Genomic DNA, 20,272 nt, shown 5'->3' on the forward strand with positions numbered 1-20,272 from the left:
TATTTTTAATTTAACTGTTGTGATTGTAAGTGTACTTAATATTATATGTAATGATAACACATCGGAGTACTATGGGGTGTTACAAGCACAACACTCTTCTGGGTTACATACTAGGCTCTCTTACCTCACCAACGGTTCTGCTCTTGTAATAAAACTTTTTCAAAATCTCAATAGTGAGATTATAGAAACCACACGATGTCAATAACAAATAGCAAGGTTCCCTTAATAAGAAGATGAAGTACCATAGTAAAAAACGTATGGAAAACGTATTAGATGAAGATGTTACCTACATTTAAAGGATCATCACTGATATTATAATAATCCAACCTTTGTTGCTAATGAGAACTCAGGTTGTGTCCTTCGTTGTCAAGTGTAACTGTTGTCTAATGTTAAAACTGTCGCGTCCTTCGTTTGGATTAATTTTTAAGTTAGAAGTTAAAAAATTCAAAGACTAGGTGACGTTGAAGGTTCCTAATTCTTAATCAGCTCATTCGCAATGCTGTAAAAGAAACATATCGAACCTATTAGGAATTCTCAGTACGAGAGACAACATGTGAAAGTAAGTTAAAAACCTATTTAATTTTCTTAGTAAAAGTGGAAATTTGTCTTATGGCAGAATTACTCAAATACCCGACAATTTAATTGGTTGTAAAAAGAGAGCAAACGAGTTTTTGGTTTAACTAAAACTCTAGAGGATTCTACCCTCCACACAAAGGTTATGACTTAAGAGTTTAACATTCTAATTGAAATGTAATTTAAAAACTGTTGTGAGCGAAATTGTTTTGCTTGGGTGTTGCTGGTAAAAATCCAAAAGCAAATTTTTGTTGTTAAATTAGAATCATAGAAATGTTTTGCTCGAAAGCAGCTTCAAATCTTGTATAAAACCTAATATCAGCAGCAAATCTGGTTTCTTGTCGGAAAAGCTTTCAGATTTCCCTACGGAATACCAATGATATAAACCTAAAGGGACAATCTAACAAGACCCAACAAAAATCTCAGCCAAACAACATTTTAGGAGAATTATTATGATATGGGCTCTGTACTCAGTCAGGAAAGTGGAAACTTTAAACTGAAAGGTCAAAATCCATCATAGAAAAAATCTTCTTAAGTTAAGCAAATCAGAAATTTGTCTTGACATTCAAACTTAAAAGTTGCATTTTTCTGTGTTTGCAAGTTCCATTTTAAGAGAAACTGAATTAATTGAATGCATATGTCATTGTTCCTCTTTAATTTGAATAAAAACTTAAAAACCATTGATGTTAAAAGTTTCAAAATACAAGTGCCAATTCCTATAAGGGAAAAGTGTTTGTCCTTTTAGATGACACAACTTATATCTTTTCACTCTCACAAAGAGGTGGGACCCATATCTTTATATTTTTTTGTTCACTCTCTCTCCTCCTTTATCTATATATTTCTCTCACTTAAAATGACACAACTTTACATTTTTTAAAATGATATACAGTTTTCCCTTCCTATAATTAATGAAGTGTCGTACTTGCACAGCAATTACTAGTAAAATTTAAGAAAAGTATGCAGAAATAATTGTATACGTTCATATAAGCATTAATATTTATGAAACACAAGAACAACAACTCTGACAAGCCTAGACTAGTTTCTATTTTTAAGTAGTAGAAGGATTACCTAGGATTTGTTTTTGCCTTCGGTAATTATCCCAAATGCTTCTGCAGTTTCACGAATCATGATGCCACAAATTCCAGTAAAATGAGTTATTTTACACTCCACAACGGCAAAACATAGATGGACATAGTACAATCAGTGATAACAATCAGATAATTATATAGGAGATAGAGGCTAAAATATTTTTTTAGGAGTCTCAAAAGCCCAATTGTTTTGCAAAATTGAAAAGATCAAGTATGTTGGGCCATCAACGAGGGGTTTCGATATAGGAAATTTTTTTATATACTAATATTAAACAGCACTTGCCATAGAAATGTCTCTTTAAAAATTGACTTACTTAAAGGCCTAAAATACATTCTATAAAAGTCCTAGCAATTTTTTTAAAAAAAGAAAAAAATCCTGGAGACTATGAAAAAGATTATACAGGCCATTGGGGATCTCAAAGGCGGGGGAGGGAAACAGAGACAGAGGGTTCAAAGCAGTTTAATAGACAATGCATTTTGTTGCTTTTGTAATGATTGCTAAATGATGTAATCGTGAGTTACAGTTTGTAATAAATGTACGTAGACAGTTCAGCTGTGTAATTTCTTTTAGTGTAAATATTCCTCCAATGCAGGTTACGTAGAGGGTTGACGTTTTCTCAAAAGTTGAAACCAATGTTATAAAACTTGACCTGAAAGTTGACCTAGTCAAAATATTAGGTTGTTAGGTCATTGGTTCAATCAGTGACTGACTTATTAAACTGCTTGAACTGTATAGTCATATTTTAATTTAAATATTATATTCAAAATTTTAAAAAATAACAATCTTACTTTATTTAATAAATTTGTGTATTGAATTTCAAATATTCAATATTTTATTAATCAGGCAAGTTTCATAAAATAATTCAAAATGATAAATATAATATAAATTAATTTGTTGGAAAAAATATTTACATGGAATTTATTGCATGGTTATTTTAAAATATGGATATTAAAATCATAAAAAACAAAATAAATCATCAATACGTTTATTTATGTAATAATTAATTTTCATTTTCTAAAATTAATTAAAATCTATTAAAAGAAAATTCAAAATTCAAAAAAAGAAAGAAGAAAAGCAACACAAACTAAAAACTAATACCAACTAAGCCCAACACATGACAGGAGTTCGATCCCTGCATATGGAAAAGACTTTGTTGGGAGAGATTTACCCACTTAATGTGATCTCCCGCCTCAAAAGATTAGTCTTCGGCTGTCGACTGCATGATATCTTGAGAAACAAAAAAAAAAAAAAAAAAAAACTAATGAGCGGAGAACATCAGAAAAGATAGAATAAAAATAAATATATTTAAAATTTGAAATAGAATAAAAGAAAGGCATGCCTAAGGTGTGAGCACAATCGCAAAGGAAAATTTGGATATAAATGTTTCAAAAGTGCAGGAACAAATGCAGCACAATCGTAAAGGAAAATTTGGAGATAAATGTTTTCACATGACCTAAGGTGTGACCGTGTGAGCTTTATGCCTGCTCACCGAGGCGTGCCTTCAGCGTATCAGAAATTCGGAATCACATTCACATCCATGATTTGTTAAATTTCTCTATGATTAATTCGCTATCTGATCCATGATTAATGCATGTTTCTCGGGAATAAGGATCGATTTTATTATTTTGCCACAATGTACTAGCTGATTTTGAATGCCAACCACAAACTACAACTCGATGTATAATCCAATCGCCGCTGAACAATATTGACTTATATTAAATAAATATTGAACATTTAGTTCGTAATCTGGAAGTCGTTTTGATAGTAATATGAAACATCAATTATGTGCCTTATTTTCAGAAGGTGAGATATTACTTTAAATTATTTAAAAATGATATGGCAATTGGAATTGAACGACTTTATGTAACATGTGCAGTGTAATGCAAAAGTTTATTGATCGGGAAACAAGAAAAAAAAAGCGCAAACAATAGTCAGAAATGCTGGACCCCGGGACAAAAACAGTGTTCTCAATTAATAACGAGGACGGCAGTTTTAACGTTAGACGACAGTTACTCTTGACAACGAAGGACACAACCTGAGTTGTCATTAGCAACAATAGTATATTAATAGTTTGGATGAGTTTTTTTTAAAAGCTATTTTATTTTTTATAAAAAGTACTTCTCACTTTAATTTCATTTGGATATCTGCTTTTTAAAAAAACAGAAATCATAAAAAAAAAAAAGTTAAAAATTTATTTTTTTTAGAAGCTAAAAAAAGTAGAAGTCAAAAGTTATATATTTTTTCAAAAACTAAATATTTTTATAAAAATATAATTAACTTTAACTTTTGTAAAAAATATTTTTAAAATAAAAAAGAGATAAAAAATATTTTTTCTAAAAACTCAAACAAACGAAAAGCTATATAAATATAATGCGTAATTATAACAGTAAATAAAAAAAAAATAGCCTTGCTGGTTGGGGTGGTGTTCTGCGTTATGTTAGTGGTAAATGGCTAAATGGTTTTGCTTATAAGTTAGGCACGTACTCTTCTTGTAAAGGTGAACTTTGGGGAATTATTGGTGGATTGAAATTGGCTTGGAATGAAGGATTTTGTAATATTGAATTGGAAACTGATTCTTCTAGTGCAATCATTATGCTATCCAACATTGGAATAGCAATCCGTGAGAGTTATCTTGTCTCGCATACAGACATGGTTTAAAAAAGATTGGAACATTAAGCTTCATTATACTCACGTGACTGGATGACCAATTTCATTTTGGATAAAGAGAAGGAAGTGTATGCTGTGTTTTTTAACGAGCCTCCAACCGACATTTTATTTTTGCATTTAGCTTATGTTTGTTCTGTTGGTAGAACTCGTGCCTTGTTAGTTTCTTAGTTTTGCGTGGTTTTTGGGCTTCGGCTCTATTATTTACCAAAAAAGAAAAAAGAAGATGAATTAAGGAGGTGGTGGTGGTTGCGTGACCAAGTGTGCCTCTGTTTTGAAGAGAAGAACCGAAAACTGAGTCAACGGAGAAGTAGATGAAGCCGCCACTCGTGTGGTGTGACTCACAAAGGACCCGGAACTTGTCCCTATCACACAGTATCAAGCATACAGTAACTTTAACTTTAGTTATTTTATTTTAGTAAATGCAGTTAGTTTACCTTTTACCTTAGTTAGTTTATTTTTCTGATCTGTTACTATGGTTAGGAACACTCTGCCTTTTCTAAGCTTTGTATCAGTTTTGAATTTCTCTCTCGAATGTATGAACTTCTGACATTTGAGTATCAATAACTCAGTTTCAATAATAGTTTCTTTTACTTGCTTACTCTGTTTACACTATAAGACACAGTGCCACGCTGGTCCATATGCTCTGTCAAACTCCTGAAAAAATTGATTTGTAATTATTAACTGATGGCAGGTGAGATATACTATAAATTTGTTCCTCTAACTACCATACACCCTTTTGAAAAATCATTACAACGTAGGAGAGATGACGGGTGAATGATTTTCTTTTTTTCTTTTTGTACGGAGGGCGATCCGCATTAACGGTACATCACTTCTGTCTTCTTCTTTTTTTCGTACTTGATCCCAACAACGTACACAACAAACATATTATTATTCCAATCAAATGATGTTGGAAAAGAGAACAAGAGGTTGGGCACAAGATCTTAACTGATGAAAGTCATAAGAGTACTAAAAGTGGAAAAAGAAGGGGAGGCCCATACGTGTAGGTGTAGGTGAAGGTGACGGTGATGGCTGGTGAAAGTGATAGGAGAGCATGTGTGATGGGGATTTCAAGGCACATGTTAAATGATCCAGATATAAAAGAATCAGATTTATTATTTAGTATTCAAAAAGGACTTAAAATTTGAGAGTGGATCTTCTCATGTGAAAAAGTTATCATGTTATTTGATCACAACACTCATTGATGATGAGATAAGAGAGAGAAAAGTGTGTAATTTTTAAATGAGTGGTTGTGATCAAATAACATGACCACATGACCACTTTTTCATATGAGAGGATCCACTCCCTTAAAATTTATTTTTAATCCTTCAATATATCATATCACCAATGCTTTCTTCGACAAGACATGTACTCACGTAGGATAAAACAAAAATCGTTCACTGTCATATCATATCACCAATGCTTTCAAAAAGTGTTTTTCTTTTATCCAACACTCTTTTGAAAAATCAGTACGTCGGAGATATGACAGTGAACGATTTTTCTTGTCCATTTCTTGCCTATAAATACATGAATACGTAGGAGAGCAATCATTCCTTGCCTATCTATTAATTTATTCGAAGCTTTGGAGTCACAGAGCAGCAGAGAAAGTAGCAAAAGGAGCAACTCCATGGAAGTGCCCCCACCACCACCTACTATGGATCTAATCTCGCAGTTAGATGTTCCATCCTTCGTCCTTGAAGTTGGGCCTATGGAGTCAGAGAGCAACGCAGAAATGTGTGATCTTTCACTCCAACTAGGCAACTCCGTTGAAGTGCCGCCACCACCTACTGTGGATTTAGATGTTCCAAACCAACCACCCTTCCTCCCTGAAGTGGGAGCTATGGAGTCAGAGAATGGTATGGATCTAATCTCGCAATTAGATGTTCCACACCAACCATCCTTTGTCCCTCAAGTTGGAGCATTTGAAGAGGTTGAGGTTGAGCTGAGGCTAGGCCACTAGTACCCCCAGCTTAGGTTCTGTGTGGCTTTGTGATTTTGTTTACGTATCCAATGTTTTTAATTTGTGTGTATGTGTGTTTTGTTAAAGTAAAGTTCATGGAGTGTTTGTTGGGGTATTAATCTTATTCCTTTAGTTGTGCTCAACACTCCATACTTATGTCGAGTTTTCTATTTGAGGCTCTAGTGAAGTCTTGTTATTATAAAGAGAAATAATTGTCTCATTTTACATGAGATAACTATCTCATGTTTCTCTCACATAAAAAATTATGACGTCATTTTTTCTTTTTCCTTTTTTAATGGATGGTGGGCTCCACCATATTATGTATCTATAGTAGAAGATACTTATCTCCTACAACATGAGAAAAATAGAACCCTATTATAAAATTAGAAAGTCTGTAATGTTTGTATTTGTTATCATTTCAAGATCAGAATAACTTGTTTTCTCTTACTCTTCCTCACAAATCTTCTTCCCAGCTTAGGTTCTGTGTGGCTTTGTGATTTTGTTTATGTATCTAATGCTTCGTGATTTTTTTTCTTCTTTTTTTTGTGATTTTGTTTCTCGTAACACTTCTCTATCCTTCCAAGATCAGGCCTTATCTATACAATTTGTCATTTATTTCATTATGTGATTGAAAAATGAAGTCAAATAACTTTACATGCCTACAAAATAAATTTCGTAGTGCTTTATTCGTTAAGCAATATTATATGCCTGGGGCAATTGCCTCGTCTTAAAGAGTAGATGGAGGACTCGATTAACAAGAACAACACGATACAGGATAACCAAAAGAAGCAAACTTGAATTTAATGAATAAAAAAGGGTGTTATAAAATTATGACAGTTGGAACCACACAACGGAGGCCAGACACTCTGGGACTCTTGGGATCAAGCTTGAATGTTCAATCAAATGATGTTGGAATTTTGTGCTGTGATACTCTATCAGTCATCAATTTACGTAATGGATGAAGCAAAGGAGACACATATGGGGTAGGTGATGGTGATGGATGGTGAAAGTGAGAGAGAGAATGTGTGGAGGGGATTTAGACGCACATGTCAAATCCGGCAAAAAATCCGTACTAAAGTTATTTTTGAAATGTATCTCCATCCTAAAACACTTTTCAAAAGAATGGCCATAGTAGAGCAGTCAAACACGTAGGTTTGACTGACGCGATAAGTCCCGCCAGTGAGAAAGACGAGATCAGAAGCCACGTAGGAAGCCCAACCAATCGCGTCAGTCCATGTCACGTGTTTTCCACGTATCCCGCCACCTGCTGTGACATGTACCAGTCTCGCCATGTCAGTTGGCGAGACTAAGCCACATGTGTGACACATCCGCAGTTCTTGTGACGCGTTCCAGCCACTCCTCGCCACACGTGGGGTAGCGTCCCGTACTCAACAAAATAATTGTGGGGTAGCGTCCGGTACTCAATCTCGCCACTGACACTTACGGTTGATACCTGTCTGGTTATATATAGGGTCTTCCGGTGTTTGCTAGTATTGAAAATTTGGAATTTGGTTTATGTTTGCTATTTTTGTATATGATTTTGACGGACGGTTTCTTTACTTGTAGTAATTTGTTTGTATCACTTGTTGTGTGTAATTAATTTCCAAAAGGTTTTGTGTCACTTGCTGTGTGTGTAATTTCCAAAAGGTTTTGTGTCAGTTGCTGTAATGCGGATTCAAATGTTGTTTATTTACTTTTTTTAATCTCCACTTGCATCTGATCTTTTTGTGTTATTTGCATATACCCCTGTATTATTACAATGGAACAATATCGGTCTTTTGTATATTATAATGGTTCTAAAATTAACGGTGTAGGCGGGTTGAGATTCGAAGGGGAAAAAAGAGCAATGTATATTGTGCGAGGCTTGTCCATTGAAGATCTACTTCAGAAGATTCGTCAGAAGTTGAAGTTGCAACAAAATCAGGTAATTTCTTCAATAACGGGTAGAGTCCCAAGTGAAAATCGCAAATATGCAGGTTTTGATCTAACTGATGATGAGGACATTGATATTTTTCTTGGAACATTTGTCCAAAACTCTACTACTTCTCAATTTGTTGAGTTATACGTGGATATTGAGACATCAGACGAAATGTCAACACCGACACGTGGGTTAGACCTTAACAGTCAGACACAAATGCCGTCATCATCGATACCCCAACCCACACAATCAACTATTGCGCATGGAGATGAAAGCGACTATATGGTAGATGTTGAACCTGACAATGAAGAGGAGGAGGAGGAGGAAGACACTCTATTGGCAAATGACCATGATCAGAATGATAGTGATGGAGGAGATGATGAACATCATGATAATCCCATAACACAAGAGACAGTTATCCCTGCGTCCAATAATGCGGTTATTCCACCAACATCAGGTTAGCCATTGAACGTGTTGAATGATTAATTTTTTTTTAATCGCTTTAATATTTGCCATATCGTATTTTTTTTATTTTTTTTGTAGATGTGACACCATTTTGGGATGACATCCCACACTATGAGGCTGTTAATTTGGATTATCCGAACAAAGACATACTGGATGTTGAAGGCTTAGGTCGTGGTCAGTGGACAAGAGGAGACGAAATGTATGTGAAACAAGAGTTCCGGTTGAAGAGCGATGTGCAAGCCGCTATAAAACATTACTGCATGAATGAGCATCAAAAAGCTGTAGTGGTTGAGAGTACTACCACGAAGTTGTCTATGAAATATCGTAAGCATGAAGAAGGCTGCAATTGGCGAGTAAGGGCAATTAAACCGAAGAATAGCAACAGCTGGGTAGTCACTAAATGGGGTGGAAAACATTCTTGTGTCAGCACAACCCTTTCGCAAGATAACAAACAACTTGATTCACAATTTATATCTGAGGCCATTCTAGGTACTATATACATTGTTGAAGTTTTCGTACTGCGACAATTTATGTGTTTATCATGTGAAGGTGGATATTATTACTAATTACTAATATGCTCTATATCTGTATGCAGACATGGTGAAGGCTTCGCCGTCGGTGGCCGTTATCTTGATACAAGAACGAGTTACTGCCCTTTTTGGATATAATGTTTCTTATAGGAAGGCGTGGAAGGGAAAGCAGAAAGCAATTGCTAAGATTTACGGTGATTGGGACGAGTCATACGCGTTCTTGCCAAGATGGTTCGCGCACATGTTGAATTTTTCTCCGGGGTCTGTTTACCATATTCAACATGGATCGTGTGTCATGAATGGACAAGTTATTACTGGGTCTAGGGTTTTTCAACGTGTTTTTTGGACTTTCGGTCAATGTCGGGAGGCGTTTAAATGGTGTAAACCAGTCATACAGGTCGATGGTACGCATTTGTACGGTAAATACAAAGGGACATTATTGATCGCCACAGCGCAAGATGGCAACAATGAGGTATTGCCAATCGCATTTGCGGTCGTTGAAAGTGAAACTAAAGATGCATGGGAATATTTTTTGGCATCCATCCAAATGCATGTAACCAGTAAGACTGGAATAAGCCTTATTTCTGATCGACACAAAAGCATTTTATCAGCAGTGGCCAATCCAGACATTGGATGGCAACCTCCTAATGCATACCATGTGTTTTGCCTTCGTCATGTGGGGAGCAATTTTAATACACGATTCAAGGATCAATACATGAAGGGTTTTCTAAAGAAGCTAGGTTATATATGCAAACTAGTTACATGAAACTGTGTAAATCCTTTGTCGATTGGGTCCTTTATTATATAAATATGTGTTTTTTTCGCAGGATATGTTGCAAATAAAGACTACTTTGATGCCGCGTATGCCGAGTTCTGCAGCATTAGTCCAGAAGTCGCTGCGTGGATTGAGGCTGTTCCAAAAGAGAAATGGACTCAGAGTTACGACGAGGGTGGACGAAGATATGGTCACATGACAACTAACTTCTCTGAATCAGTCAACAGGGTTTTTAAGGGAGCGAGGAACATGCGAATAACTTCTTTGGTAAAATGCACATATAGTCGACTCCAAATCGTCTTCAAGTGGAGATCTTCCCATATACTGCAGAATTACGTCCTCCCAGTTGGCATGGGTAAAACCGGAAACTACCCGACCCTCAGTGCGTAAACCCAGAATGGCCTCAACATCCTGTAAAGTGAGTGTCATCTCTCCCACAGGCATGTGGAAAGTGTGAGTCTCCGGCCTCCACCTCTCCACCAGTGCAGTAATCAGCCTATGGTCAATCTGCATGTGAGGAGCGTAATCGTAAAAATATGCATAAAGGTCGTTATTATTGGTAACATGTAATAAATAAAATAAAATTCATAAATGAAACATACCGGTAATCTTCTCATGCGAGCCGCATGCCAAAAACCTGCACGCACCAAATGCTGCTGCAGGTCCTGGGGGATGTCATCTGGGTCGTGTACATCTCTGTTTCCCCTACCCTCTGAAGCTCGTCTCACTCTCAGAGACTTTAAATGTCCTTCGTTCCACACCACCTGGGATCTATGACATTGCTGCACATCTTCATATAGTACACCCCACTCTTTCGGACCGGGGTCAATGCGAGGTCCATCACTAGCCATTTAACTAACAACAATTTGTAAAATTTATCAATTATTATAGGGACTACATAATTAAGGTACTATTGCAATTACTATTTAATAAAATATGACTGCAATTGTAATAACAACAGCATATACTAAATAATTACAAGAGTATTTATTACTTTACTATAAAGTTTCATGTCGATTTAATTAATCTTGGCAAATATACAGTCATTAAATTTACGTTTTACAAATTTTCATTGATACTATCTTATTTTTACACACAGGTCACTATGCCATTACTAAGACAAATTTTATTAATACTAGTACAAACATGAATTACTATTAAATCATGCTAATTACATTAATTAAATTACCCTAAAGCATTTTTGCAACATTGTAATGTTAATAAATTATTTTGTATAAGGGATTTAATAGCATGAATAATATTTAACTAATTCACTAAATGGTAATGGCTATTTATTTACTTTTTTAATAGTTATTAAATCAACTTAATATGTTTTTTCTAGGTTTTATTCATTAACATGAGATCTGCAATTATATAATTATTAAAACAATTATTACGATTTTAATAATTAATAATTGTAATTATTATAAATATATTCAATCTAAATTACTATTTCAGATTAATGTTTATAATTTTCAATATTAACAACTTAGTTTTCTAACATGGTTTTATAAAGCATTGTAAATTTCAATATGATTACTATTAATCAAGTCACTAATTAAAATTACAACATAATTATGACATTAATCACTGTTTACCAAAAGCCAAAATTACATTGATTAATGGCCAATCTTACGAATAACCTAGCTTGATGCCTACTAAGGATTCCAAAATTATTTTTCTTAATTAATGCAGAATATTTGAAAAGGGCTTTAATGACATGATTATTATTTAATTATTAAACTAATGATGACTAAGTATGTGCAGGTTTGTTATAATTAATATATTTGATTAATATTAATATTTATCTTATTTATTAATTACGCAAACAAATGGGCCACTATTTACTAATTAAAAAAAATTACTAATTAAAATTGCATTTACTAATAATTATTAAAAGAACCGTTTCATTATTTCCAAAAAAAAGAAAAGAACCGTTTCATTTTATTTGTTATCAGTTCCTTTCATGCCACCACCGTGTTTGCTCTTCTTCAAATTCAATTGTTCATATATGTTGTAATTTTTGTTTGACAGCGGACTCCATTACAAAACTATGTCCCAAGAGATTTTAAAATCAAAGTGAGGCAATTTTTTTAACAGATATATAACAAAACAACTTCAGAACACATGTATCTGTCCACATCAATACACCACAACATGCAAAAAACAAACATGTGGTCCCCGGAAAAAAAAATAACCAGATCATGCCTATAAATAGTTCAAACACAACACCATACAAACAACAACATAACACACACATATAAAAATCGAGCCAATAGGTAAAAAAAATACAATGCCAGAATACCTGTGGTTTCGTGACTAAACGGAAAGATGGGAACGCACACAGTTGCTCCGACGGAGGTGCCAACGGACTGGAGAACGATCTTTGGACCCAAAAATTTGCTTGCTTCACTCTCTGACTAATGAAAATGGAAAGAAATGAGGGAGACAAACGGAGAAGAAGAAGAGGGAGGGAACAAGAGGGAGGAGGGAGAGAGGCACCGGTGCAGGAAGAGATAAGAAATGAACGGTTGTAAAGGAATGCCGCCAACCAGTGTTACAAGACTTTGGCCACGTGGCTTAGTCTCGCCAACTGACATGGCGGGACTGGTAAATGTCACAGCAGGTGGCGGGATACGTGGAAAACACGTGACATGGACTGACGCGATTGGTTGGGCTTCCTACGTGGCTTCTGATCTCGTCTTTCTCACTGGCGGGACTTATCTCGTCAGTCAAACCTACGTGTTTGACTGCTCTAGTATGGCCATTCTTTTGCATTGTGTTTTAGGATGGAGATACATTTCAAAATTAACATTAGTACGGATTTTTTGCCGTCAAATCCCGATTTACGGAGCGAAACTTGTCTTAAGAACATTTTGGGGTGTAAAAATATAACGAAAAAGAAAAAAAAGGGAATGCTTTTGTCCTTTAGTTAATAACTAGGTGAATGATAATTAAAAACTCATTTTATAACGGCGTTTTTTTTTTGTTTTTTTTATCAAATTTTTTTTATCAATATTCTCTTTGTTTTTATGTGTTTATGATTTTTTTTTCTACAATTTTTTGTTTTTCAATTTTTTATTAATTAATCTTTCGTTTTTGGGTAAAAATTTGTGTGTGTGTATATATATATATATATATATATATATAATTAGGATCATTTTACACCAGTGTAAGATTAATAAGTTTTACATCACATTTCAACCGTTGATTTTTCTGCATCTAACGGTTATAATTTAGGAAGTCATAAGAATTAATTAATATTAATTAATCATTAATTACACTATAAATACCGACCGATATAAATTTTATTTCCTATACATATATAAAAATATATGGGATCCATATTTTTTTCTTTCTTTTTATATGAAGTCATATTTATTTCCTATACATATAAAATATATGGGATCTATATTTTCTTTCTTTCTCTTTATATGAAGTCATATGAGCTCTATACTCTTTTATATATATGTAAAAGATAACTTTATCACATACATCATAAGAAACATTAATCCCCAAATCGGTTGATCATACTTAGTAAGCCCTTTTTTTTTTACATATGAAAAATGACTAAAGTACACATCACCTAACATTTTTACCGATACCCTTCATCATAGCACTACCCTAAGCCTATTTGTGTGTGGCTTTGTTTCTATCTGTAAAGTATCTACTGAAGAAGTCTTTGGATGTGGCCAATTAATAGGCACATGTTATCGTACTTTTAATGCTTTCTCTTGCGTGCCTTTTTCTCTGTCTGTTGTTTGTCTTCGAGCTCTTTCTTTCTTTCTGTTCCGGGTTCATACGTCCGGGTATTACCAGCAAGGATAACGGTCGACGGAACCTGGAAGGATCCTTACCCGGATGGTTAGTTAGTTAACCAGGGTAAAAACCCACGTATTGGAACCAAAGGTGGGCCCTACCACGATTCCATGATAGTATCAATAACCACCCACGTTTAGAGTAACTGCCTAAGCAAGAGCTATATATATCAAGGATAGGTGCCTAAGATCAGTCATCTATTAGCAGACATAATCCATACTGATGTTCATCCATTCGGCGCCGTCTGTGGGAATAGGTAAAAAGATTCCTACGCATTCTCTTGTGTCATGGCAAGCCATAACCGTGACGAGCGAGCAGTGGAGGACAGAGGTTACCAAGAGCGAGCGAGCGATCCAGTGGAAGGAGTCGGTCTCTGAACACCATTGGAGAAGCTTTAATTCAGTTAGTAGAAGACATAAGGAATAGGCAGCATCAAGAAGAAGGGCAAAGGAAATGTGGTTCATAAGAACAGCAACCTGCAGGAAATGTGCAGCAGTCTCCTAACAGTGGGGGAGATCCCTTGTCTCCTTTTCCTAGTTATATTCCATTGTCGCACCCAACTGCGGGAGGGAATAGAGGAACTGAAGTAAGGAGAGGACAACCTTGTTGAGAGTCAAGGAGTCCTCCAGAAAGGATGGGTTATCAAGGTAGAGGACGAGGATCAAATCAGAGAATGAAAGAGCGGGCATATGATGGTCATGCTCGGAGAACAGGAAGAACGAGACACTACCAGAATATGGAGGGCGAACATTTAGAAGGGGAAAATTGGGAGGAAGAGCAATACCTGGGTGGCCGCCATTATTATACTCGTCAAGAAGAACGAGAGGCAAATTAAGGGCGGCACGAAGAGACTTATCAGAGGAGGAGGCCAGAAGGTGGAAGAAGTTATGCTAACCATAGGGGCAAGTTCCCACTAGAAGAAACCGAGTATCATTACTTGGGGGGAGATCAAGGTCAGGGAGGAGATAGACGGCAGGCGGGTAATAACCCAACGAATCTGGGTTATCAATAAAATGGACCAGGACAAGAAGAAGGTTTTGGCCCTCATTACTACGGAGGGCAAATGATGAATATGGGGCAAGCAGTGCCCGGATGGAATGGACAACCCGGAAGAGCACAACAACAAACGCAAACGCAACAAGGGATTCTTGTGCAACCAATAAATCAAGGGCCATCAGGAACCCCTTTGTCTTGGAGGCTAAGAGCGGAATCGATCCCGACTTGGTTTAAGCAACCAAATGATATGAAGGCGTATGATGGGAGCTTAGACCCGAAGGGGTTTGTAACGGTTTTCCGAGCAGCAATGTCCTTATGCGGGGAATCAGACTATTTGTTATGTCGAACATTTCCTGTGTTTCTGAGAAAACAAGCTTTGGAGTGGTTTACGGCTTTGCCGGATAATTCCATCGAAAGATGGGCGGAGTTATCACTTCGGTTTACGCAGCAATTTGCTCATTGTGGACCCCAGCCCAAAACCACGCATAATTTGTGCGGAGTAAGGCAAAAGCCCAGCGAAAAGTTGCGAGATTAGTAGGAACGTTTTCAAGCAGAAGCAAGGCAAGTCAAGGGGTTAGAAAATAAGACGTATTTGTTGTTGTTCACTACTGGATTACAACCCGGAGGGATGGCGAACTCGTTAGCCAAAAAGTGTCCAGCTACAAAGGAAGATTTGTTAGAGAGAATCTGGAAGTACATTGATTTGGAGGAATTTAAATCCTCTCAAAAGAAAAATTGAACAAGGTTTCCGAGAAGCAACTCAAAGTAGGAGGCCGGATAGACCAGCTGGAAGGGGGAAGTTTGAAGAGAGGCGGCCTCGGTTAGTTGGAGAAAGATTCAGAGAGGCATACAGGAGGGAGTTCACACCGTTGAATACATCTAGAGCTCAAATATTGGAGGAAGTAATGTCCACTGATATGAGAAACGTCCCAAGACCGCCACCCATTCAGTCGAGTTACGGGCAGGCGGGTAAAACAAAATGGTGTGAATTCCATCGGGGGTACGAGCATTTTACGAACGACTGTTATAACTTGCAAAATGTTATCGAACGGTTGATCAAAGAAGGAAAATTACAGAAGTATGTGAGAAGGGGAGAAGGAGAAGGAGGTAAAGAAGATAAATACAGGCGACCAGACCGTAGTCGGAGCCCGCCTGGAGGGAGAAGCCGGGAGGCTGGTAAAAGTAAAATAGAAAAACAAGTATCAACCAGTCAAGTCCATATGGGACACATATGTACTATAGCTGGAGGACGAACAGGGGGAGGAGAGTCGGGTAATGCCCGGAAAAAAAACATTTGAAAATGTGCATGACTATCTCAGAAAAGCCACGTTTCAAGGAGGAAAGAAGAAAGACGGGCAAGCAAGTAGTTTTCGAGGACCTGGATGATGAGATATTAGACCCAGAGCATGATGATCCTTTAGTGATATCGGGATTGCTATCAAACTATTGAGTGGATAGAATGTTGGTAGATCCAGGGAGCTCGGTAGACATTATATTTTGGGACGCATTCAGAAGAATGGACATGGATTATGACCAGCTGGAACCATGTGGGGCTGATTTGTTAGCCTTTACAGGAGATAAAATTAAGTCGTTAGGGTATATCCCATTGAGGTTAACTTTGGGAAAGGAACCTACACATAAAACGGTCACCTTGTTATTTGCAGTGGTAGATTTGGGCTCCGCGTACAATATTATTTTGGGAAGATCATTCATGAAGAAATTTAAGATCTTTTTGTCGATAGATCAGTTGGCTATGAAATTTGTGGCCAAAGATGGGGCAGTAGCTACAGTAAGGGCGGACCAAGTGGTTGCTCGGAGTTGTTATAATATGAGTTTAAGAGTTCCGCAAGCAAGTACGAGAGAAAAAATGATAGAGTTAGAAAGAGAAAAGGTGGAGGAAGAAATACAAGTAGAAAAGGAAAGATAGAAAGAGGAGCAAGTGATGGTAGTAGGGATGGATCCCCGAGATGAAGATAAGGGAGAGAGGCTAGAACCCGCTGGAGCTATGGAAGAAGTTCAATTAGGAATATCTCAGCAGCAGTTTACAAAGATAGGGTCTGAGTTGGAACCCGAGGTGGCAGCGAGCTTGAAGGAGTTGTTGAGAAAGAATGCTGATTTGTTTGCATGGAAACCCTTTGATATGCCCGGAATGGATCCTGCATTGTCTTGTCATTGTTTGGCAATGACCCCAGGTGTAAAGCCAGTAGCCCAGAAGAAGAGACGATTTTGTTTAGAAAGGAGGAAGGCCATTGAAGAAAAGACAAGGGAGTTATTAGAAGTAGGATTTATCAGAGAGATAGAATATGCTACATGGTTAGCCAACCCGATGTTAATAAGGAAGCCATATGGGAAGTGGAGAATGTGTACAGATTATACAGACTTGAATAGAGTTTGTCCTAAAGACCCATTTCCATTACTAAGTATTGATCATTTGGTGGACAGGGCATCCAGGTATAAGGTGTTTTCATTTATGGATGCGTATTTCGGGTATAATTAGATACCGTTATGGAAGGAAGATCAGGAAAAGACAGCGATCATAACTGAAAATGCAGTATATTGTTACAATGGAATGTCGTTTGGGTTAAAAATGCAGAAGCAACTTATATGAGAATGATGAACAAAGTGTTCAAGGAGCAGATGGGTAGAATGTTGGAAGTGTACATGGATGATATGATCGTGAAGTCGAAAGATGGTAAGAGTCATTTGAAAGACTTGCAGGAAGTGTTCGAGCAAGTCAGGAAGCACAATATGCGCTTGAATCCTAATAAGTGTGCCTTCGGAGTTCCAGCGGGAAAGTTTTTGGGTTTCCTCCTGACAAATGTAGAGAAGTGATGGAAATGAAAAGCTCAGAGAATATTAGAGAGGTCCAGAAGTTGAACGGGCGAGTAACAGCTTTGTCTAGATTTTTGGCTAAGTCAGCACATGTGTCGTTGCCGTTGTTTCAACTCTTAAAAAGGGATGTAATTTTGTATGGACGGAGGAGTGCGAATCAGCTTTTCAGCGTTTCAAGGAAATGTTGGCTTCGCCGCCAATTCTTAGCAAGCCGGAACTAGGCGAAATGTTGTTCTTATATTTGTCTGTGTCACATGAGGAAGTCAGTCCAGTTCTTGTCCGAGAAGGAAAAGATGGGAAACAGCAACCGGTATAATTCGTAAGCAAGGTATTGCAAGGAGCAGAAGTAAAATATCAGCATGTAGAAAAAGTGACATTTACACTGTTAATTACAGCAAGGAGACTTCATCAGTATTTTTTGTGCCACCAAGTAGTCGTTAGGACTAATCAACCAATAAAGCAAATGTTGCATAAGTCGGATCTCGCAGGTTCGATGGTGGCATGGGCAGTAGAGTTATCCGAATTCGGCATTCATTTTGAAGCACGTAATGCGATCAAAGCACAAGCTTTAGCCGATTTTGTGTTAGAAATGACGCATCCCGGAAGTAAGCAAGAAAATGGTTGGTGGAAGTTATTTGTGGATGGATCGTTCAATAAAAGAGGCAGTGGTGTAAGGATTATAATAGAAAACCCGAAAGGGGTAGCAGTAGAACATTCGTTGGCATTGGAGTTTCCCCCAAGTAACAATCAGGCAGAGTATGAGGCAATGATTTCCGGGTTGATTTTGGCAAAGGAGCTAGGAGCAGAGTGTCTGGAAGTATTTAGTGATTCTTAGTTGGCGACTTCGCAAATAAGCGGAGTGTACCAAGATCGAGGGGAGATTATAATCAGATATTTAGCAAGGGTACAAGAGTTAATGAGAGAATTTAAAGAAATCCGGGTGGAACATATTCGGCAAAACGATAATGTTCGAGCAGATGTTTTGTCAAAGTTGGCAAGCACTAAAGCCACAGGAAATTTGAGGACCATCATACAGCAAAGTATTCGGGCTCCGAGTGTAGTGTGGATGGTAGAAGAAGTAGATTGGAGAAGTCCAATTAAGGAATATTTGGGAAAAGGAAAGGAACCAAAGGAAAAAATGGAAGCAAGTCGGTTGAGAAGAAGAACGGTTTGGTTTGTAATGATAGAAGGGCAGTTGTATAGAAGAGGAATAAATTCCCCTTTGTTGAAATGTATAGCTGCGCCAAACACGAAATATGTATTAGAAGAAATACATGAAGGAATTAATAGGCATCATCTTGGAGGTAAATTGTTAGCGAGGAAAGCTATACGAGCAGGATATTTTTGGCCAACAATGGGGGAGGATGCTAAAAAGCATGTACGCAAATGTGAACAGTGTCAGAAGTTTTCTAACATATATCAAGCTCTTCCAGAAGAGTTGTTCACGATTTCATCTCCTTGGCCATTTTTCAAATGGGGAATGGACCTTTTGGGTCTGTTTCCCAAAGCAGCCGGAGGGGTAAAATACTTGATAGTAGCAGCTGATTACTCCACTAAGTGGGTAGAGGCGGAACCCGTCGCCACTATCACTGCTCGAAAAGTCCAGAAGTTTTTCATTGGGAAAATAGTGTGCAGGTTTGGTATTCCGGCTATAATTATTACGGATAATGGGACACATTTCATAGACAGAAAATTTTGGCAAGTGGTAGCTGACTTGGGAGTGAAGCACCAATTTGCAGCAGTAGAACACCTGCAAACGAATGGGCAGGTACAATCTGTAAATAAAATTCTGACGAACGGGTTGAAAAGAAGAGTGGAAGCGTGCAAAGGAATTTGGGTTGAAGAATTAGACAACGTGTTATGGGATATAGAACTTCGATTCAGTCTAGTATTCAAGAAACGCCATTTAAGATTACGTACGAGTTTGATGGAATGCTTCCCGTAGAGGTTGGAGAGCCATCATAGAGAAGAAAATTGTCGCCAGAAGAAAAAGAAGAAGAAAATAGCGAGTTGATGAAGATTGATCTGCAGTTGTTAGAGGAAGAAAGAGAAAAAAACAGCAATGGTGGAAATTGCATCCAAGCAGCGAGCAGCGACAAGGTACAATAGAACAGTGGTCAAGAGGACATTTCAAGTAGGGGATGTTGGAAATAAGAATGCAAGAGATGGGAAATTAGCAGCTAATTGGGAAGGCCAGTACCGAGTAACATCGGCCACTAACACGGGAGCTTATCAGATAGAGCATTTGGATGGAAAATCTATTCCACGATATTGGAATGCGGGCAAGCTCAAAAGGTATTTCAGTTGAAGAACTCGGAACTTGGTATAAATAGGAAATCGGCGAGCATACTTATTGGTTTGTTAGTATGGTAGTTAATATTCTGGGTTAGGAAGATTATGCATTAGCTGTGTTAGAAAGATTATGCTTTAGATTTAGTATGATATTTAGTATGTGTCAGGAATATTATGCTTTGGAAGTGACAGATATTTCGTATGTTGACTTGGAATTTAGTATAACCTTTGAATTCAATAAAAGCGAGTTTTTCACAGAGATGCTGATTAAAGATGGAGAAAAAGTCCCTTGCCGCCTTCAATGGCCTCTTGGGCACCCGTTCAATTCCTACTCGGAAACGGGAAAGCAAAAGTCCCTT

At 37.2% G+C, this 20,272-nt stretch overlaps 2 protein-coding genes across 2 annotated transcripts; one reads left to right on the forward strand and one right to left on the reverse strand.

The window, feature by feature from the left end:
• The first annotated feature begins 8,132 nt into the window (after nt 1-8,132).
• Nucleotides 8,133-10,173, forward strand: LOC133295212 (uncharacterized). The gene is made up of 4 exons (XM_061494009.1): nt 8,133-8,661; nt 8,748-9,158; nt 9,265-9,752; nt 10,027-10,173. Exons 1-4 carry the CDS (start codon nt 8,133-8,135, stop codon nt 10,171-10,173), a joined length of 1,575 nt encoding a protein of 524 aa, XP_061349993.1.
• A 17-nt stretch (nt 10,174-10,190) lies between these two features.
• LOC133295213 (protein MAIN-LIKE 2-like) lies at nt 10,191-10,825 on the reverse strand. The gene is made up of 2 exons (XM_061494010.1): nt 10,577-10,825; nt 10,191-10,481 (listed from the first exon to the last, which is right to left on the reverse strand). The coding sequence occupies exons 1-2, from the start codon at nt 10,823-10,825 to the stop codon at nt 10,191-10,193; spliced, it is 540 nt and encodes a 179-aa protein (XP_061349994.1).
• Between the last annotated feature and the right edge of the window lie 9,447 nt (nt 10,826-20,272).

This window comes from Gastrolobium bilobum, unplaced genomic scaffold, assembly GCF_033153095.1.
Source record: "Gastrolobium bilobum isolate Gb01-03AN ecotype WA unplaced genomic scaffold, APGP_CSIRO_Gbil_v1 utg12888, whole genome shotgun sequence".
In the NCBI taxonomy this organism is placed as follows: domain Eukaryota; kingdom Viridiplantae; phylum Streptophyta; class Magnoliopsida; order Fabales; family Fabaceae; genus Gastrolobium; species Gastrolobium bilobum.